This window comes from Myotis yumanensis, unplaced genomic scaffold (genome assembly GCF_028538775.1).
Source record: "Myotis yumanensis isolate MYYU_CA2020_CCGP unplaced genomic scaffold, mMyoYum1.0.hap1 SCAF_9, whole genome shotgun sequence".
NCBI lineage: Eukaryota > Metazoa > Chordata > Mammalia > Chiroptera > Vespertilionidae > Myotis > Myotis yumanensis.
This window is the reverse complement of record NW_027223760.1, coordinates 27,631,269-27,648,210: the sequence shown is the minus strand read 5'-3', so window position 1 is coordinate 27,648,210 and position 16,942 is coordinate 27,631,269. Positions and strand designations below refer to the sequence as shown.

Here is a 16,942-nt window from a genome sequence, read left to right as displayed (position 1 = left end):
TTGGGACTTCTAAAACCCAATTTAATGAAACTTTTTAGGGGAAAAACTTCAAGATAACAAAAGCTGACATCACTAAGAGCATGCTTTGGCAAAACTCTGCTATGAAATCTGTATTAAAGTGAGAGGCCAAAATTCTTTATGGAGCTGAGAGGCAGGGCTGAGTGGATACAAGAATTATAAATCTGGGAATAAAAATGTCCTAAAACAAATTAACCCTCAGATCTGTAAGAACTGTATAAAAATTGATAGCAGTACATCTAGCAGTTTATAAATTGAGGTGCTTTGGAAAACATCATCTTATCACTTACCAAACACCTCTGTGTGTAGAGCACTGGATATACATCTGAGGGCACAAAAGAATTAAGGCAACTACTTTTTTTATCTGATTATCCCAGGTTAAAGTATTCTCTCCTCCCTCTAAACACTGAATTATGTATTACATAATTCTTTGACAATTATGTACTAACCTTGTGATATTTTATCTCTTAAATTCTTGAATTGTTACTCAATATTTTGTAACTTTTTATGTCTGTTATTTATAATTTACCTCCCCACTAGAGTACTGTAATTGTTCCCCAGAGTGAAGGCAGGCAGCAATCTTTATGAAGACCAGATTCCTTCAAGCTCATCCTTACATTCAGGAGCAGCTCTTTGGAAACTCATAATCTGGAATTAGTTTAACAAACCCTCATCCTTGACAGAAGATGATTCTTTTGCCCTCTAGCCCCATCGGGTTGCCAAAAGTCTAGCCCAGTTTCAGCTGACTCTTGTAGATCAGCACACACTTGGAAGCAGAAGAAATCCAGGCACAAAGGCAAGAGAGAGAAAGCAACAGATGGCACACAACTAGGATGCTATTTAAATGCAAAAATATCAGTAATTACATTAAATATAAAAGGGCTAAATACTCCAGTTAAAGCTCAAAGATGATCAGACTGGATTAAAACCCAAACTCAAACCATATAATTTTCAAAGACATATATCTGAAACTAAAGGATATACCAGAGGTGGGCAAACTTTTTGACTTGAGGGCCACAATGGGTTCTTAAACTGGACCGGAGGGCCGGAACAAAAGCATGGATGGAGTATTTGTGTGAACTAATATAAATTCAAAGTAAACATCATTACATAAAAGGGTATGGTCTTTTTTTTTTTTTTTTTTTTTTTTTTTAGTTTTATTCATTTCAAACGGCCCACTGGCCGTAGTTTGCCCACGGCTGGGATATATAATGGTTGAAAGTAAAGGAGTGGAAAAGTTATATTGTGCAAGTGCTAACCAAAAGAAAGCCACTGTAGCAATATTAAGAACAGAAAAAATACCCACAACCCACACATATGCCCTTGATTGGAATTGAACTTGGGACCATTTAGTCCCCAGTCCGATGCTCTATCCACTGAGCTGCTGGAAGCTGGTCCATCCTTGCTGCTTGACACAGTCCCTGCAGGGAAGAAACATCTGCAGGACATATGTTTCAAGGGACCTGGCGTATATGGCATACTGTTCTTAATATGTTTGCTCCCCTTCCTGGCTCTATGTGTTTTAACCAAGGTCACCTCTCCGAGAAAGGTAGTTTCTCCAGGTAGGGATTTTTCCCTGAAGTTAGGGATGGAATAAAACCCCTTAACTAAGTGCCGGGTGGGTAGTTAATCACTTTAACTATGAACAATCACGCTTAAGCTACGTAATCTTTACTCCTTGGAATGGAGATAAGAAACGCCCTAACCTTTGGAATAGAAATTGATAGGATTAAAATCAACTGGTATAAATACAGATGTAACGAGACAGTAAAAAACAGAACCTGGAAAAAAGCCGTTTGGTTATTCGTTCGGGTGGTCTGTGCACTTAGCTCCTGGGCTGCGGCTCTTGTTTAGACAGCGGGAGCGGCATCACGGACTAAGAAGCGGCCTAAGACTTCGGCGTTGAGTGAAAGAAAATGGCCCGAACCAAGCAGACTGCTCGCAAATCCGCGGGTGGGAAAGCGCCCCGCAAACAGCTGGCCACTAAAGCTGCCAGGAAAAGCGCCCCCTCTATGGGCGGGGTGAAGAAGCCCCATCGCTACAGGCCCAGGACCGTCGCGCTTCGAGAGAAATCCGTTGTTACCAGAAATCCACCGAGCTTCTGATCCGGAAGCTGCCTTTCCAGAGGTTGGTCAGGGAGATCGCCCAGGATTTCAGAACCGACCTGAGGTTTCAAAGTGCAGCCATCGGTGCGCTGCAGGAGGCTAGCGAAGCGTACCTGGTGGGTTTATTTGAAGATACTAATCTGTGTGCCATCCATGCTAAGAGAGTCACCATCATGCCCAAAGACATCCAGTTGGCTCGCCGAATACGGGGAGAGAGAGCTTAAGGGAAAGCAGTTTTCACAGTGTTTTGTAGTAAATTCTGTAAAATACTTGGGTTTAATTTGTGACTTTTTTGGTAATAAAGTGTTTACAATATGTTGCATTTGTACTTAAGTCATTCCATCTTTCACTCGGGATGAATGCGAAAAGTGACTGTTCACAGACCTCAGTGATGTGAGCACTTGCTCAGGAGGGACAAGTTGCTAATATGCAGAAGGGATGCGTGATATTTCTTGCTTCTCATGATGCATGTTTCTTTTTTAAAAATTAAATCTTTATTATTCAGATTATTACAGTTCCTCATTTTCCCCCCATAGCTCCCCTCCACCTGTTTCTCACCCCCCCAACTTCACCCCCCTACTCCCCTCATCCATAGGTGCACGATTTTTGTTCAGTCTCTTCCCGCATCCCCCACACCCCTTTCCCCCCCAAGAATAGTCAGTCCACTCCCTTTCTATGCCCCTGATTCTATTATAATTACCAGTTTATTCTGTTCATCAGATTATTCACTTGATTTTTAGATTCACTTGTTGATAGATGTGTATTTGTTGTTCATAATTTGTATCTTTACAGTTTTCTTCTTCCTCTTCTTAAAGGATACCTTTCAGCATTTCATATAATACTGGTTTAGTGGTGATGAACTCCTTTAGCTTTTTCTGATCTGTGAAGCTCTTTATCTGACCTTCAATTCTGAATGCTAGCTTTGCTGGATAAAGTAATCTTGGTTGTAGGTTCTTGGCATTAAAAAAAAAAGAAAGAAAGAAAAAAGAATAGAAAAAACAAAGAGGCAGAAATCTTTGCTAACCATAAATTCATTTCACAAGAATAAAATATTTTATTCACTAGGAATATATGTATAATAATCCTAGATTTGTCTATGTACCTAAAACATGACCTTAAAATATGGAAAACAATATTAACAAAATTATAAGGAGAAATGGGTAAATCCATAATCATGATGGGATATTTTTATATTTTTTCTCAGTAATAGACCAAAGGAACAAAAAAATAATCAGTAAGAATATAGAATGTTTGGACAACATGAATAAGAAGCTTGAGACAAATAGACACATCATTCAAATTAAGACCTGATTCAGTCATCTTTCTTTTGTGGAAGAATACATATTTAGGGTCATGAGATCTTTTTTTCCCCTATCCATTCTTCCATGCAAGCAAAGATATGAAAAAGCCTCCAATACACCTGTTTCTACATCACACAAGAGAATATATTATACTCTGAATATGCACATTGTAAAATTAATTTTAATCCATCTCTATTTCCATCATCTTGGTATTAGTATTACAGATTGTGTTCTTTGCATTGCTTAATTTTGTGAATTAACTTTGATGACAACTATCTTATTGTCTAAACTTACTTCCATCGCCTGGGTTGTTAGGACATAGAAGTAAAAAAGTGCTAAATATTTTTTAAGTTACAGTAACTTAGTTAATTCTGTCATTCTAATGGGCAGGATTTAGGGACTGCTCAGGAGCTCTGGACTCACCATTTAAAACCTTTATGAGAAAAGCCTCAGATTTCAGATCAAGTAGTGCTATATAGATATGCAAAATTACTAGGTAGAAACTCCTTTGGATTTAAATGTAATTGCCATTGCCTTGCTAATAGTAATATTCTGCAAACAAAGGGTATATATTTAATGGGTATCTACACTAATAAAAGAGAAACATGGTAATTAGCGTACTACCGCTACCCTTCCCATTGGCTAATCAGCATATCCTTATGCAAATTAACTGGCAGCCAAGATGGCGGCCGGCAGCCAGGCAGCTGGAAGCGAACATGAGGCTTGCTTGCTCCAGTGACTGCAGACTCCAACGTTCCCCGCCTGCCTTGCCGGCCTCTGAGCTGGCAGTTTGAAACATTCTAACAAATATAGGCCGGGATCTCAGAGCTGGAGTTATACATTGTTTCAATTATAGAACCGAAACAAACCAGATACCTGCTCTCAGAGCTAGAGCCAGGGCTAAAGCTGGCCCAGAATAAAATAAAAAAAAGGAGCGGTTGGGAGCTTCAATCAACAACCGCCAGCCTGAAAGCAGCCCTCAGCCCCTCACCCAGACTGGCCAGGCACCCCAGTGGGGACCCCCACCCTGATCCAGGACACCCTTCAGGGCAAACCAGCCGGCCCCCAGGCCTCTATCCTATATAGTAAAAGGGTAATATGCCTCCCAGCACCGGGATCAGCGGAGCCGCGAGGCCTCCTGGCACCGGATCAGTGTGACGGGGGCAGCGCCCAAACCCCCTGATCGCCCTGTGGCTCTGTGTGTGACAGGGTGTGGCATCCCAACCCCCTGATCGGCCCTGCTCTGTGTGTGACAGGGTAGAGCCATAACCTCCCCATTGGCCCTGCCCTGAGTGTGACAGTGGCTGTGCCCCAACCCCCTGATCGGCTCTGCTCTGTGGGTGATAGAGGGCGGTGCCCTAACTCCCCTATCGGCCCTACTCTGTGCGTCACAGGGGGGAGCTCCCCTACCCCCTGATGGGCCCTGTTCTGTGCATAACAGGGGGAGCTCCTCATCCCCCTGATCGGCCCTGCTCTGTGCATGACAGGGGGGAGCTCCCCAACCCCCTGATTGGCCCTGCTCTGTGCGTGACAGGGGGTGGCGCTGCAACCTCCCCATTGACCCTGCCTTGAGTGTGATAGGGGGCGGTGCCCCAACCCCCCAATCAGCCATACCCTGAGCGTGACTGAGGGTGGCATCGAAACCTCCCAATCTGCCCTGCTCTGTGCATAACAGGGGGCAGCGCCCCAACTCCCCAATTGGGCCTGCTCTGAGCCTGACCAGGGGCTGCACCCAGGGATTGGGCCTGCCGTCTGCCACGCAGGAGCAGGCCTAAGCCAGCAGGTCGTTATCTCCCGAGGGGTCCCAGACTGCGAGAGGGCACAGGCCGGGCTGGGAGACCCCCCTTCCCCCCCCAGTGCACAAATTTTTGTGCACTGGGCCTCTAGTTTCTACTATAAAAGAAACTGCTTTTGGGGAAACAGTACTGCTATCTTCGGAGCAAGAAAGGTGGTGTGTGACAATACTGGAATTGACAAGGAGGATGGAGGAACATTTGATAATTTCTTTTAAAGAAGAATTTTTAAAATCTCCCTTTTCAACCTTTTCCATACATATTTGGTGAGTTGTTAGAAAAATGCCCATAATAAGTTTTTACAAAATATGAAATGGCTTTTCTTCTTTAAAGGGCGAAACCAAGGTTCAACCTGAAGAATACATTTTGCTCTGCGGTCATCTTTATTACAACCAATATAACTCCTATAACCAATATAGCACATAAAAAAACAAGTGAGGCAATGGCATTTGGAGGAATTCCATTTATTGTGGATGCATTTTCACAATATATACTTATTGCAGCGATCAGTTATCAGTGAAAAACATCAAGTGTTTATAAAATTTTTAGGAATGGCAGATTCACAGAACATGCTAGTCACCTTGCAGTTTTACCTCTTAAAGATAACACAGAGAATTGTAATCAGACAAGTAAACAATGGAATTTATTTTTTTCAAAAGATTAAATCCGAACTGAACAAAATTCTACCCTAAAACTTATTCCATCCAAATATCGGAATAAAAGTCAGGATCGATATATTCTCTTCTCAACTTTAGACTTTCTAGAAACAAATATATATACTAGTGATCAGGAGAAGCTCTTGTTCAAAATTACAACAAAGCAATGTTATATCGCCATGGGCCTTAATTCAAACTTCGATCCATGTCACTCCAGTGATGGGAGTCGATGCTAAATGAGGCACTACATGTGGGTTCTAGGTTATCTTATCATAGACTCATATCTATTCTGTCACGGGTGGATGATATGTGTGATCTTGGTGGTTTTCCTTCCTTTGGCCCAGGTGTGCTAAAAGCTAGAGAATTCAGCTACTCTTTACTGATTTTTGAAAAAAACAGACTCTGCAAGGCAGTAGTCACTGCTCATATCAGCCCTGCCCTGGCTGGCTCCTCCAGGGAAATACTGTAGGTTAGAAAATAGTCATTTGTGAGGCTCCCTCATTGTGGTAGAAATTGAGAGTAGGACACTTTTGGTTAAGTCAAATGAGGTATAAGTTTATAGAACTATCCTATATATCTCTATGCTAAAACATATTGCCAAGACAGAGGAGTACTCTTTTATCATCTATTGTGAAGAATAGATGAACACTTATAAGCTAAAGTAAGATCTGATGTCTAGATTACGTGTATAAAAAAAGATGATTTGATAAAGACTCTTGGGGAAAATAGTAAAACTACTAAAAGTTACATATATTTTTTGAAAGTTCAATACATTATCAACTTATGACAAGTACCAATGACTAATAAAAGTAGAAACTTTTAATTTAAAAAATGGTTTCGTATAATAAAGATGAAGGACTATCATGACTCTTAAATATTGGAATTTGCTTACTTCTCTTCTCTGCTTCCAGACATTAGCCAAAGCTGGTTTTTGCATACCCACACGTGGAATTTCGATCTGGACAATCTTGTCACTAAAATCCTCGTCTTTAAATTTTAGACAAAGAAGAGACCTCAGATATCCTCAAAGCCAACCGATTGTGAACTTGATTGCTAACAAAATAAAGTTCTCAGCAAGCTTTGAGTGTGATCCAGGTGGTAGTAAAATTCACATTGGACTTCAAGATTGCTTTTCATTATAAGCTAAATACTATGCTTTATAGAAAATATCAATTCATTTTGACATTTCAAATCTCTCTTTTTTTTCTTACAGTTTATCTATTGGGCATTGAAGATATATTGATACCTATTCTGCCATGTCTCTATTGGCAAATATGAATATTAATATAACGTGATTTTTAATTTTTTGAAAAGCTGTGATATTGGCTAGTTACAAGGACATACTGCTAAGTATAATAGTCTAGCACATAAAAGAAGCTTTCTACCATTAGTGTGTTTGTATACGTGTATGCACATACATACATGATCAGGTCATCTAAAATGTGGTTCACTATCACTACCAAAGAAATCCACAAAGCAACCAACCTAAAGATATCAGTACCACTGTCTTCTAACATCATCATCCAATTTAGATAATCATCAGCATGAAAAAAGTAATACCTTAACAGTACGTTTAAAAAAAAAAGACAATCATCATTGCAGAATCTCAAATCTGAAATGCATTACTTTCAGAAAGTGTTACAATTGCCTACTGAGATCATTTCTTCCATGCTTTATTCTAAAGTGCAGAAACAACATGACTTCTGTATGTAAAACAAAAAACAAAGAACAAAACCCCAAACCCCACTATGGTTTGTTTTTCTGGACACTGCACACATTCCTCAGGCAAATTTTCAGCTTGAACCTCCTCCTGCTCGACTTCCGACGTGGTTGATGTCACCGTTCAGAGTTAGGATGATCAGTAGAAAGTCTCTATTTCACAGCATGGGTTTCTTTAGAAACAGGCTCCTGTGCAAAGGCAGTACTTTTACCATGAACTTCTCTAGACTGTGATTATTAAATATAGTGAAAATATACATGGGTTTACTGGGATAATGAAAAATAAAACAAAAGGAAATTAACCCAATTTAGTAAATCAACATAAATATAGAACAGAGCACATTAACCCTCTTCAGCTGAGCTGGTCCAGCATCTTGAGTGGCTACTCTGGCTTCTTTCTTGAATGGTCTCACACCTGTTAAGAGAAGAGAGCTCTAAATCGGCAGGCCACAGTGTTTCAATCAGATGTTTATGTCAGAAGAAAAAAAAAAGATAATATGGCAGGAATAAATATTTATGAAAGGGAGGATTATTGTTGGCATTCTATTCAAATATGCTCCTCTTAGTCTTTCTCTTGTTGATTTTTTCCCCTTCCCTTCTCTCCCCTCCCCTCCTCTCCCCTCTCCTCCCCTCCCCTCCCCTCCCCTCCCCTCCCCTTTCCTTTCCTTTCCTTCCTACCTTTTTCTCTCTTTCCTTCCTTCCTCTCTTTCTGCTTTGTATTACCTTTTTTCTAACTTGATTTTTAGCCTTGCTCAGGGCATTCGGAGGCAGTTTTATTTTTAACACCACCCTAAGGGCCAGGAATCTATGGTGTGCATCCAGAACAGGCACACATGATGGAATGACAGTCTCGGCCAGACAAGGCAGGAGGGTGAAGTGGACTATGCTTACCTTTAGTTTTCTTCTGTTCTTTATTTCCTCCCCCCTGTACTTCTATCCCTACTGTTGAAACTTATCTGACATTTGACTCATAGTCTTATTTGTATATCATTTCTTTTCCCCAGCTAGCTGCTAAAAATCCTTGCTGAGGTGTTCACAAGTATTAAAGTACAGTTGTCCCTCAGTATCCTAGGGGGACTGGTTCCAGGCCTCCATGGACACCAAAATCTGTGGACACTCAAGTGTTTTATAGAAAATGGCATATTATTTGCGTATAAGCCGTATACTTTAAATCATCTCTCAGTTACTTATAATACCCAGTACAATGTAAATGCTGTATAAACAGTTGTTATACTGTATTATTCAGGGTATAATGATAAGAAAAAAGCCTGTACATGTTCAATACAGAAACAACCATCATAGGCCTAACTGCATAGTACACACTAGCAACAATGTAATTTTTTTCAAATATTTTTGATCTGGGGTTGGTTGAATCAGTGGTTGGTTGAATCCGCGGACGCAGAACCCGAGGACACTGATGGCCTAGTGTAGTATTGTGAATCTGCATGTTCAAATGTGTTGTGTGTGTTTTCACTTCAAATGAATCATTGCATGACATGTAGTGAGTCTGACATTTTGGAACAAAGGAGCTACCTACTCTGCTACCTCATAACCTCAGCTGTGGGCTTGGTGGTTATAGAATTATTACTGTAGGAAGGGTTTGTGGGCTAGATCAAGAAGGAGGGGGCAGAGCCTGTGAAGACTCACCCTGTCCCCCTCCCACCTTGTGCCACCATGCTGCACAGTTCCAGGGAGAGCCACCATTCCTGCTGTGTCGTATGTGAGTGGCGTTCTCTGGGTCCTACCATTCCAGATCATACCTTTACTCCACGTCCCGGAACCCTGGCTCAGGAGAATGTTACCTATGATGATGGACATTATACCTATGACGATGGGCAATGGACAGCTGACATTCTCTACTCCAAAAGGGGACTATAGAAACATTTGGACTGACATTACCTTGGCAGGGGTTGTGACCTTATCCACGGATTGCTTTTCCCAGAGGTTCCGCTTGCCAGATACGTCTCCTGGCCTCAAATCCTAATGAAGAGAAAGCAGAATAAAATTAATACGTGGCCCTATATATTCTCTGCCACGTCTAAATAAGTCACCACATCTGTGTTTGTTGGTTTGAATCGATTTCTTGTTAATACACTTTATCCTAGTGATCAGAAATGGATGGCATTGAAAGGACCATGAGCCATTGTTTTTATAATAGATCTGGACCAGGTTATGACATGAGAATGGGCTGGAACTATCCAGCCTTTAGGGCCTGTTCTTCATCAAGGACTTATTGCTTATGGATCAGTAAAATTGGAACACAGGCATATTTAAAATAATATAGCCTATTTTTAACTTTCTATGCTCTTAGAAGTGAATACAGTATAGGTTGGTTTTAAATACAATTGACTCTTGAACAACGTGGGGGTTAGGGGCGCCAACCCCTCCTCCCCACACCTCTGTGCAGTAGGAAATCTGCATCAAACTTCTAATGGCACTTCCCTCAGACGAAAGTAATTTTGTGTTTCCTCCGGAGTGAGTGGATAATTCAGAAGTGCATCGGTAGAACCTAGCCCCATCAGAGTAAACACTGACCACAAACTGCACCCGTAAGAGAAACTGACACTTAATAACATATGTGAGAACATGTGGAAATCTCTGGGAGAGAACAGTTATATAGCTTGGATTCTTTATTTGCTACCTCGAAATTAATTTGGTTTGGACAAGGAGCCACATTTCTGTTTCCATTTACTTTTCTTCCAGCATGTGCTTGGCAAAAGGTAGTTTGTAGAATATAAATGTGTTTTAACTGAAATAGTCATGTTTATTTTGGCACATCCTTTTCTCATTAGGAAGGCAAAGCGAACAGCAATTGCATTTATCCATGGACACCAGTCTAAATGGGCATGTTTTGACAGATAGTAGGGAGGGCTCAACACTGAAAGTGCACTGGTTAAATGGTACCATGTGAAGCATTTCAGATTTTTAATTTTAATTTTTTTTTTTTTGCATTTCAGATTTGCCTTAATCCTACTGAGTTTCTGGAGTTCCACTGTGGCACGAATTCCTGATATTCTATTAGAGAGCTACACCTATTTAACTTGGAACTAGTAAGCAACAAATCAGGTTGTTTTTGAAGGGTTCCACTACTTTTGCCAATGTAGGGAGAAGCTGCCAAATCGTCTGGAAGACTGTTTTAAAGTTTTGGAAACTATAATTAGGCACATGCTGATGGAAGCTCTGGAAAGTGGCTATTATTACTTTATTTATTTGATTCATAGAAGGCAAATATTTTTCTTTCACATGAATGTTCTACAGAAGAAAACGGACTGTAGTTCCCTTAAATCTCCCATATGAATCTTTTGAGATCAATTAAAGAGCTTATTTTAAGAAAATATGAACATCCAAGTGGTGAGTTGGCATTTTAAATCAAAGGGGAAATAGAAACGCAATTACCTGACCAGACTACATTTTAGACAAAGACCCAGTCCAGGAGAAGAGGGAGAAATGAAGGCAGGAGAGGCAGGTTTCCAGTCACCCAGAGATCAAAGAATGAAGAAGAGAATTCAGCTGAGAAAGACATGGTTGTTGTTGTTGTTTTATTTTAAACAAAAAGAAAGACAAATTAGCATTTTAATTTAGCTGCATGTAACATGTAGTTTAGACAACAAAGAACAGACAAACCAGCTAAAACAGGCATACTCAGAATTGAATTCTGGTTACAAAATTACACCGAAATCCCGTAAATTCTGCCCACAAATAGCAAAGCGATGCCCCAGGAAGGGATCAGATGTGGATCAATGTTTGTTTTTAAATAAGTTAATTTTCAGGCCCCCCCCCCCCCCGCCCCGCCCAATAATATTGGTTTGACAAACTATTTTGAGCACGTTTACTTCCTAGCATGTTTGGAAATTCTTATACAACTTGGTAAAGGATGGTTGTTCTGTCCAGTGAGTTTTGGAACTAAACACTCATCTCAAAAGAAACACTAATTTCCTTCCTCTTGAGGTTTCACTGGGTGAGGACCATTTCGGTGAAAGAATCTCCCTCTGTTTTTCTTCAATGGCCACCTGCCACATACCTGCAAACACAAGCCCAGGCTTTCCCCTCCAGCCACAGACACCAAGGAAGGTAAGCAAGGGACAGGGAATAAATCCCCTCGGGCCCAGGCTCAGACGGCACCTTCGGGGGCCTACCGTTTGCTGTTGTCTTTAGGCAACCTTAACATCGTGGGCTCAGAGCTCAGAGCTCAGAGTCAGTCTGGCTGGGGACCCAAAGGTGTCAAACTCAGAGGCCTGCCATGAAGGGCCAGGCTGGAAACGCAAAGGCCTGAAAAGGCTTGTTGTGAACAAATAAGGAAAAGAGGGAATCAACCTATTCAGGAGTACATGCCTCCACACTTCAAAAATGTGTTCAGATTACAATTTTTAAAAGGAAAATAAAACACAATGGTGTGGGTCAAACTACACAAATCTTAGCTTCGGGCCACTCCTGTGAGGCCCCTGATAAGACTCGGGGAAGATCTTCGCTTGACCTGCCTATTTATTTATTTATTTATTTATTTATTTACCTGCCTTTTTAAGCTGCATTGCTGGACTTAACCTTTGGCCAGCCAAGTTTTATGCATCTGTAGGACCCTTCTAGGCCTTTCTGCAGCTGGGAAGTGTCATCTTTTTCTGCTGGATCTGTAGTGTCTGTGAGTTACCCTCCTGCCTTCCTGGGTCCAGGCCACATCTTTCCCAGGGAGACTGCCATGCTGCTATTCAGATCTTGACAAGAGCTGGCTCTGTCACCCATGAACTGGGCACCAAGCTGAACGTTGCTGGTTAAGTTTATTCACACTGGCTTTTCATGTACAACAGCAACTACCTACTGCTCTCTTCCAATCCGGCTTTCACTCAGGAGGTTACCTTCGTCTGCAAAGTCCAGTGGGTCATAGAAAAAGAGATCACTACAACCTGTGTGAATTGCCACTCTTCTTTCCTTTGCCTTTTGTCCTTTAGGAGATGGTCTAGCACAGTGATGGCGAACCTTTTGAGCTCGGCGTGTCAGCATTTTGAAAAACCCTAACTTAACTCTGGTGCCGTGTCACATATAGAAATTTTTTGATATTCGCAACCGTAGTAACACAAAGACTTATATTTTTGATATTTATTTTATATATTTAAATGCCATTTAATAGAGAAAAATCAACCAAAAAAATGAGTTCGCGTGTCACCTCTGACACGCATGTCATAGGTTCGCCATCACTGGTCTGGCAACTCAGTCACTAACTGGTAGGTAAAGCAGGCAATGCTTTCCTAATTTCCCTGTCCTTTCCAAGACCTTTTTGTCCTGCCGTTTTTATGATGCTATCAGTTACTCCAGAGAATGGGGCTTTTTGTGGAAGCCTTGACATAATAACTGAACTGAATTTTTTTTTTAACTCTCCCATTAGGATGACATAGACGGTGATAGGCTTAGTAAAATCTGGTACAGAAATGAAATATGTCACAAGTAAAATAAACACAAAAAAGTGACCAGGTTCTCTAGCAATGTGCCAAATTCATCAAAGAGGAAAACACACCTCCCTCTCTTTATCGTTGCTAATTTGAGAGTTCTTCAGTGGGTCCATGAACTTCCGGAACTTGAGTGATATACATGTATTAGGGGAGAAGGCCCTCAGATTCATAGGTTTTCAAAAGGCTCCATAATTCAAAAAGGTTAATAATCACTGGTCTGGGGCCACAAAATTTACATAAATTTCCATTAAAAAATAACTTCTACTCTATATGTCACCTTGGGTTCGGGGCAATAAAGAGCAAACACCTTGTGGGTATGACCCCTCCCCCCTCGACTCTCTCCTTCTATAGCTTCCTTCCCCTCTATTTACCGGGAGAGGGGAAAATATATATTTTTCAATATATCAAGACTTTCTGATTGTAAATTGGGTTTGCATTAGTTTTATACCTCATGTGAGCCCTTATGCAAAAAATCCTGACTATTAATTAGGTGACTATAAGGGGTTGCACTCAAGAAGTGTAGACAATATTTCCATTTTTTCTTCTTAAATTGGAATTGATAACCTCTAGTGACTTTGGAGATTAAATATGGAGCCACTGGATACAATGAAACGCTCAGTGGCACAGAGGTCTAGGATTTGGAAAGCGTTACTCTACCTCTGCAATGGGATAGTTAGGACAGTTGAGTCTCTGCTCCTTTGGGCACCGAGGCATATATAAAAGCCAACTTAACAGAGAAAGCTCACCAATGTACACAGTAGGAGCTTAATAAGGCTCTTTATCATAATGATAAATGCAAGGCAATTATCATATACATTCAATGAAAAGGTTAAAAGAATATTTTTATAGTAAATAGTCACACTTAATAAATATTAAGAAAAATTTAGATTTCCAAAAATAACAAGCTCTTATAGTTTCCAGTTTTACTGTGTTTTTCAAAATGGCTTTTCTTTGGAGGTGTTGACAAAAAAAAAAATTATGGCAATTACTTCAACAACTACCTAAAAATGGTATTTTTTTTTTTTGTATTAAGTTACATAAATTAGGCAAATTAGAAACCATGGGTTCAAAATAGCCAACATACACTTCCTTTGGGGAATAAATTTAGAGGTGCTTTCCACAGAGAAGTGGCCAAGATAATTTGACATTTTCATTTTCTAATTCCCAGCTGTAATTTATAGAATAGGAGCTAAACACACAGACCAGGAAAGAGTGTAAATTTGAGCGGCCTCGGAGTTCTGGTTAATTACGGCCTCTGGGCGATTGTGGGGCAGCTGCTTGGGGCTGTTCTCTCTAAATCTGAACCCTTCCTTGTTTGTTCCTCAGCAAGGACAGCAGAGACAGGAGCACTGCCTTTCCCAGGCAAACAGACCAACAGCCTGATTTCTCCTGCTGCTGGGAGCTGAGAGCTCAAGGAAATCCAGAAAACCCGGAGCTACTTACCGACGGTTTGGGAGCAGGTGACCTGTTCCCGTCTGGGGTCTTAGTTAGCCATTCATTGATGCGGCTGGAAACCCCCACCTTCAAGCCAGCAGTTTCCTGCAAGGAGTCAACCATCCAATATTAAAGACAAAGACAAACTTTACCTGGAAAGAAATCTCCAAAGAAACCTCAAATAATACTATTGCTTATTATTTCATGTAACCATCCCGTAACACCAAGGAATGATTGCTCGTTATAATCAATATTTTGAGTGAAATGAACCTTAAACTTGATATTTAAAGAATGTTATCTGGTTTGCTTGCCGCCGCACCTCACCCTAACCCCACCCCACCCCACCCCACCCCAACCCCAAGATTGATGATTAATTTCAAGAACTCAATTTAGGAAAGTGGCCTGAGCGTAGGAGTACACACTGTCTAGCATCTGTGAACTTGCTTTTATGGTTGTTGCAAAAGAAAGTAAGAATGACACCTTCTCCGCTGCTTTTATAATGAGCTAATGTGGTTTGCTAAAAAGGAAAAAGAAAAGGAAAAGAAACCCACCCTCCAAAAGTAAAAGACGGAACTCCGGAGCTCACCTTGTTTGGCGTGCCTGACGCGGTGGGGGATGAAAACACATTCCCTTTCTCCCACATGCTCTTGATATTGCGGACACCCTCAGCAGGAACAGGAAGGTCCGAGGCTGCTGGCTTCGTGGGTTTTGCAGCTTTTGTCCCCTGAAGTGTGTGAATTATCTTTAGGATTGTGCTAAGTTTGTTCTTGTCAAGTACTCTCTTCCTCGACAGTATCATTTAAGAGTTATTGTCTAAATGCCTTCACCAAAAACTGCATTCTGATGACATATGTACCAAAAAATCCACCCTGAGATCTAGATCAGAGGGTCTTTCAAAAATGAAATATGCTTTTTTACTGGGATGCCATTTATTGTTTAAGTGATATTCTACTTCATTTCTTCAACAGATACCTCAGTGCCTACTGGGTGCAGGGCACTGGCGCTGGTGTTATAGTGGTACCCAAAATAAGACAGTCTGCTCTGTAAGCTGCAGTGGACTTACATTTTAATAGGACAGGAAGATAGTAATTGATGACATAAGTATTTATTTCACATTTCGGTGTGTTATGAAAGATAAATGTAGTGTCATAAAGCATGCCACAAGAGCACACAATAGGGGAATAATAATAATATAATAGGGAGCAAAAAAGGCTACTGTGAGGAAGTGACATTTAAACCCAGATTGATGGGAGACTTGGAAGTGGCTAGGTAAAAGGAGGCACACACACCATTCCATGCAGAGAGAACAGCATATGCAAAGGACCGGAGACAGGGACACGATAAAGGACTGACAGAGTGAGAGGCCACTTTATGGAGAATATCCTGGGAGGAGGAAAGAATGGATGTAAGGAAGAAAAGTGTGCATTTGAGATACTTTTCCGCAGTAGTGACGGGCATGCCCAGAATCATGCAATGTCCTGCCTGGTCCTGCTTTGTAACCGGTGGCCTGTGTGGTCAAGGTGGTCAGCCCTGGTGAGTGGCACCATCACCGGACCATGTAAAGGCTGAAGCCACAGTCTTGGCTTCATCAACCCTCTTAGAGCTTATAATAAATGTAACCACAGAAAATAACTATCTGCAATTTGTCTTATATTTTAGTGGACATTTAATCTTGTGAAAATCACCTCTTGAGTATTAGGACTTGGTTATTCATTTGATAAATCATTCAGATCTCATTTTTATTCCCTCATAATTTATTTGATTGTGAATTATTTTATACTTATGCCCACTCTGCAGTATAAAGGAGAGGAGGAAATCAAACCAAGCTTATCCAATTCCTTCAGAGCAGATGTTCTGACATAGAAGCGGGCTAAAATCAGTGCCTAGAGTCTACACAAAGGAGAAAAAACTAGGATCACACATGGATTAATGGGATCCTACCCTTTTAGAGCTTTGGTACTTGGAAATATACATTATTTCTAAATGTGGTAGAACCCCTGGGTCAACTTTGTGGGAAAAAGTTGGAATAGACAGAAGCATATAACTATGATCCTATAAGCATAAAATAATCAATTTGAAATTCATGGTGATTAAACTCTAGCTGGCAATCATCTTTATATTAACTCATACTATCACTATTACTGTTTGAACATAAAAGTATTTATAGACAAATAAGGATTAACCAAGGTTACATGGGACCTGTTTAACTACATATAGGAACATATTTTATAAGGAATTAATATTAGAGGATACACATACTAACATATAAATAACATAGTTGAATATCAATAAGCCTATTCCTTAAAAGAATAATATCTTCATTAAAGAATACTCAGGCCGAAGGTAGTAAACAATAATTTATTTAAAACCTTTCTATAATTTACCTTTATTACTGTTTAAAGCATTATTAATGTTCTAACACTAATGTGGTTATTAGACTTGCTTATTGTCCTAAATGTTTCTATGATCATTTAC

General features: G+C 40.5%; 1 protein-coding gene and 1 pseudogene across 6 annotated transcripts in view; one reads left to right on the top strand and one right to left on the bottom strand.

The window, feature by feature from the left end:
* Window positions 1–1,894: 1,894 nt before the first annotated feature.
* Window positions 1,895–2,347, top strand: LOC139016874 (histone H3.3A-like; annotated as a pseudogene).
* A 3,318-nt stretch (window positions 2,348–5,665) lies between these two features.
* Window positions 5,666–16,942, bottom strand: part of CALD1 (caldesmon 1) — a 209,598-nt gene continuing 198,321 nt past the window's right edge. For all 6 annotated transcript variants that reach the window (XM_070423931.1, XM_070423926.1, XM_070423932.1 and 3 more), the window contains 4 exons: window positions 15,054–15,191; window positions 14,477–14,572; window positions 9,492–9,572; window positions 5,666–8,007 (listed from right to left, as the gene is read on the bottom strand). In XM_070423931.1, coding sequence (XP_070280032.1) covers window positions 8,002–8,007; window positions 9,492–9,572; window positions 14,477–14,572; window positions 15,054–15,191 — 321 coding nt within the window. In that variant the 3' untranslated portion in view covers window positions 5,666–8,001. The remainder of the gene's footprint in view (window positions 8,008–9,491; window positions 9,573–14,476; window positions 14,573–15,053; window positions 15,192–16,942) is intronic.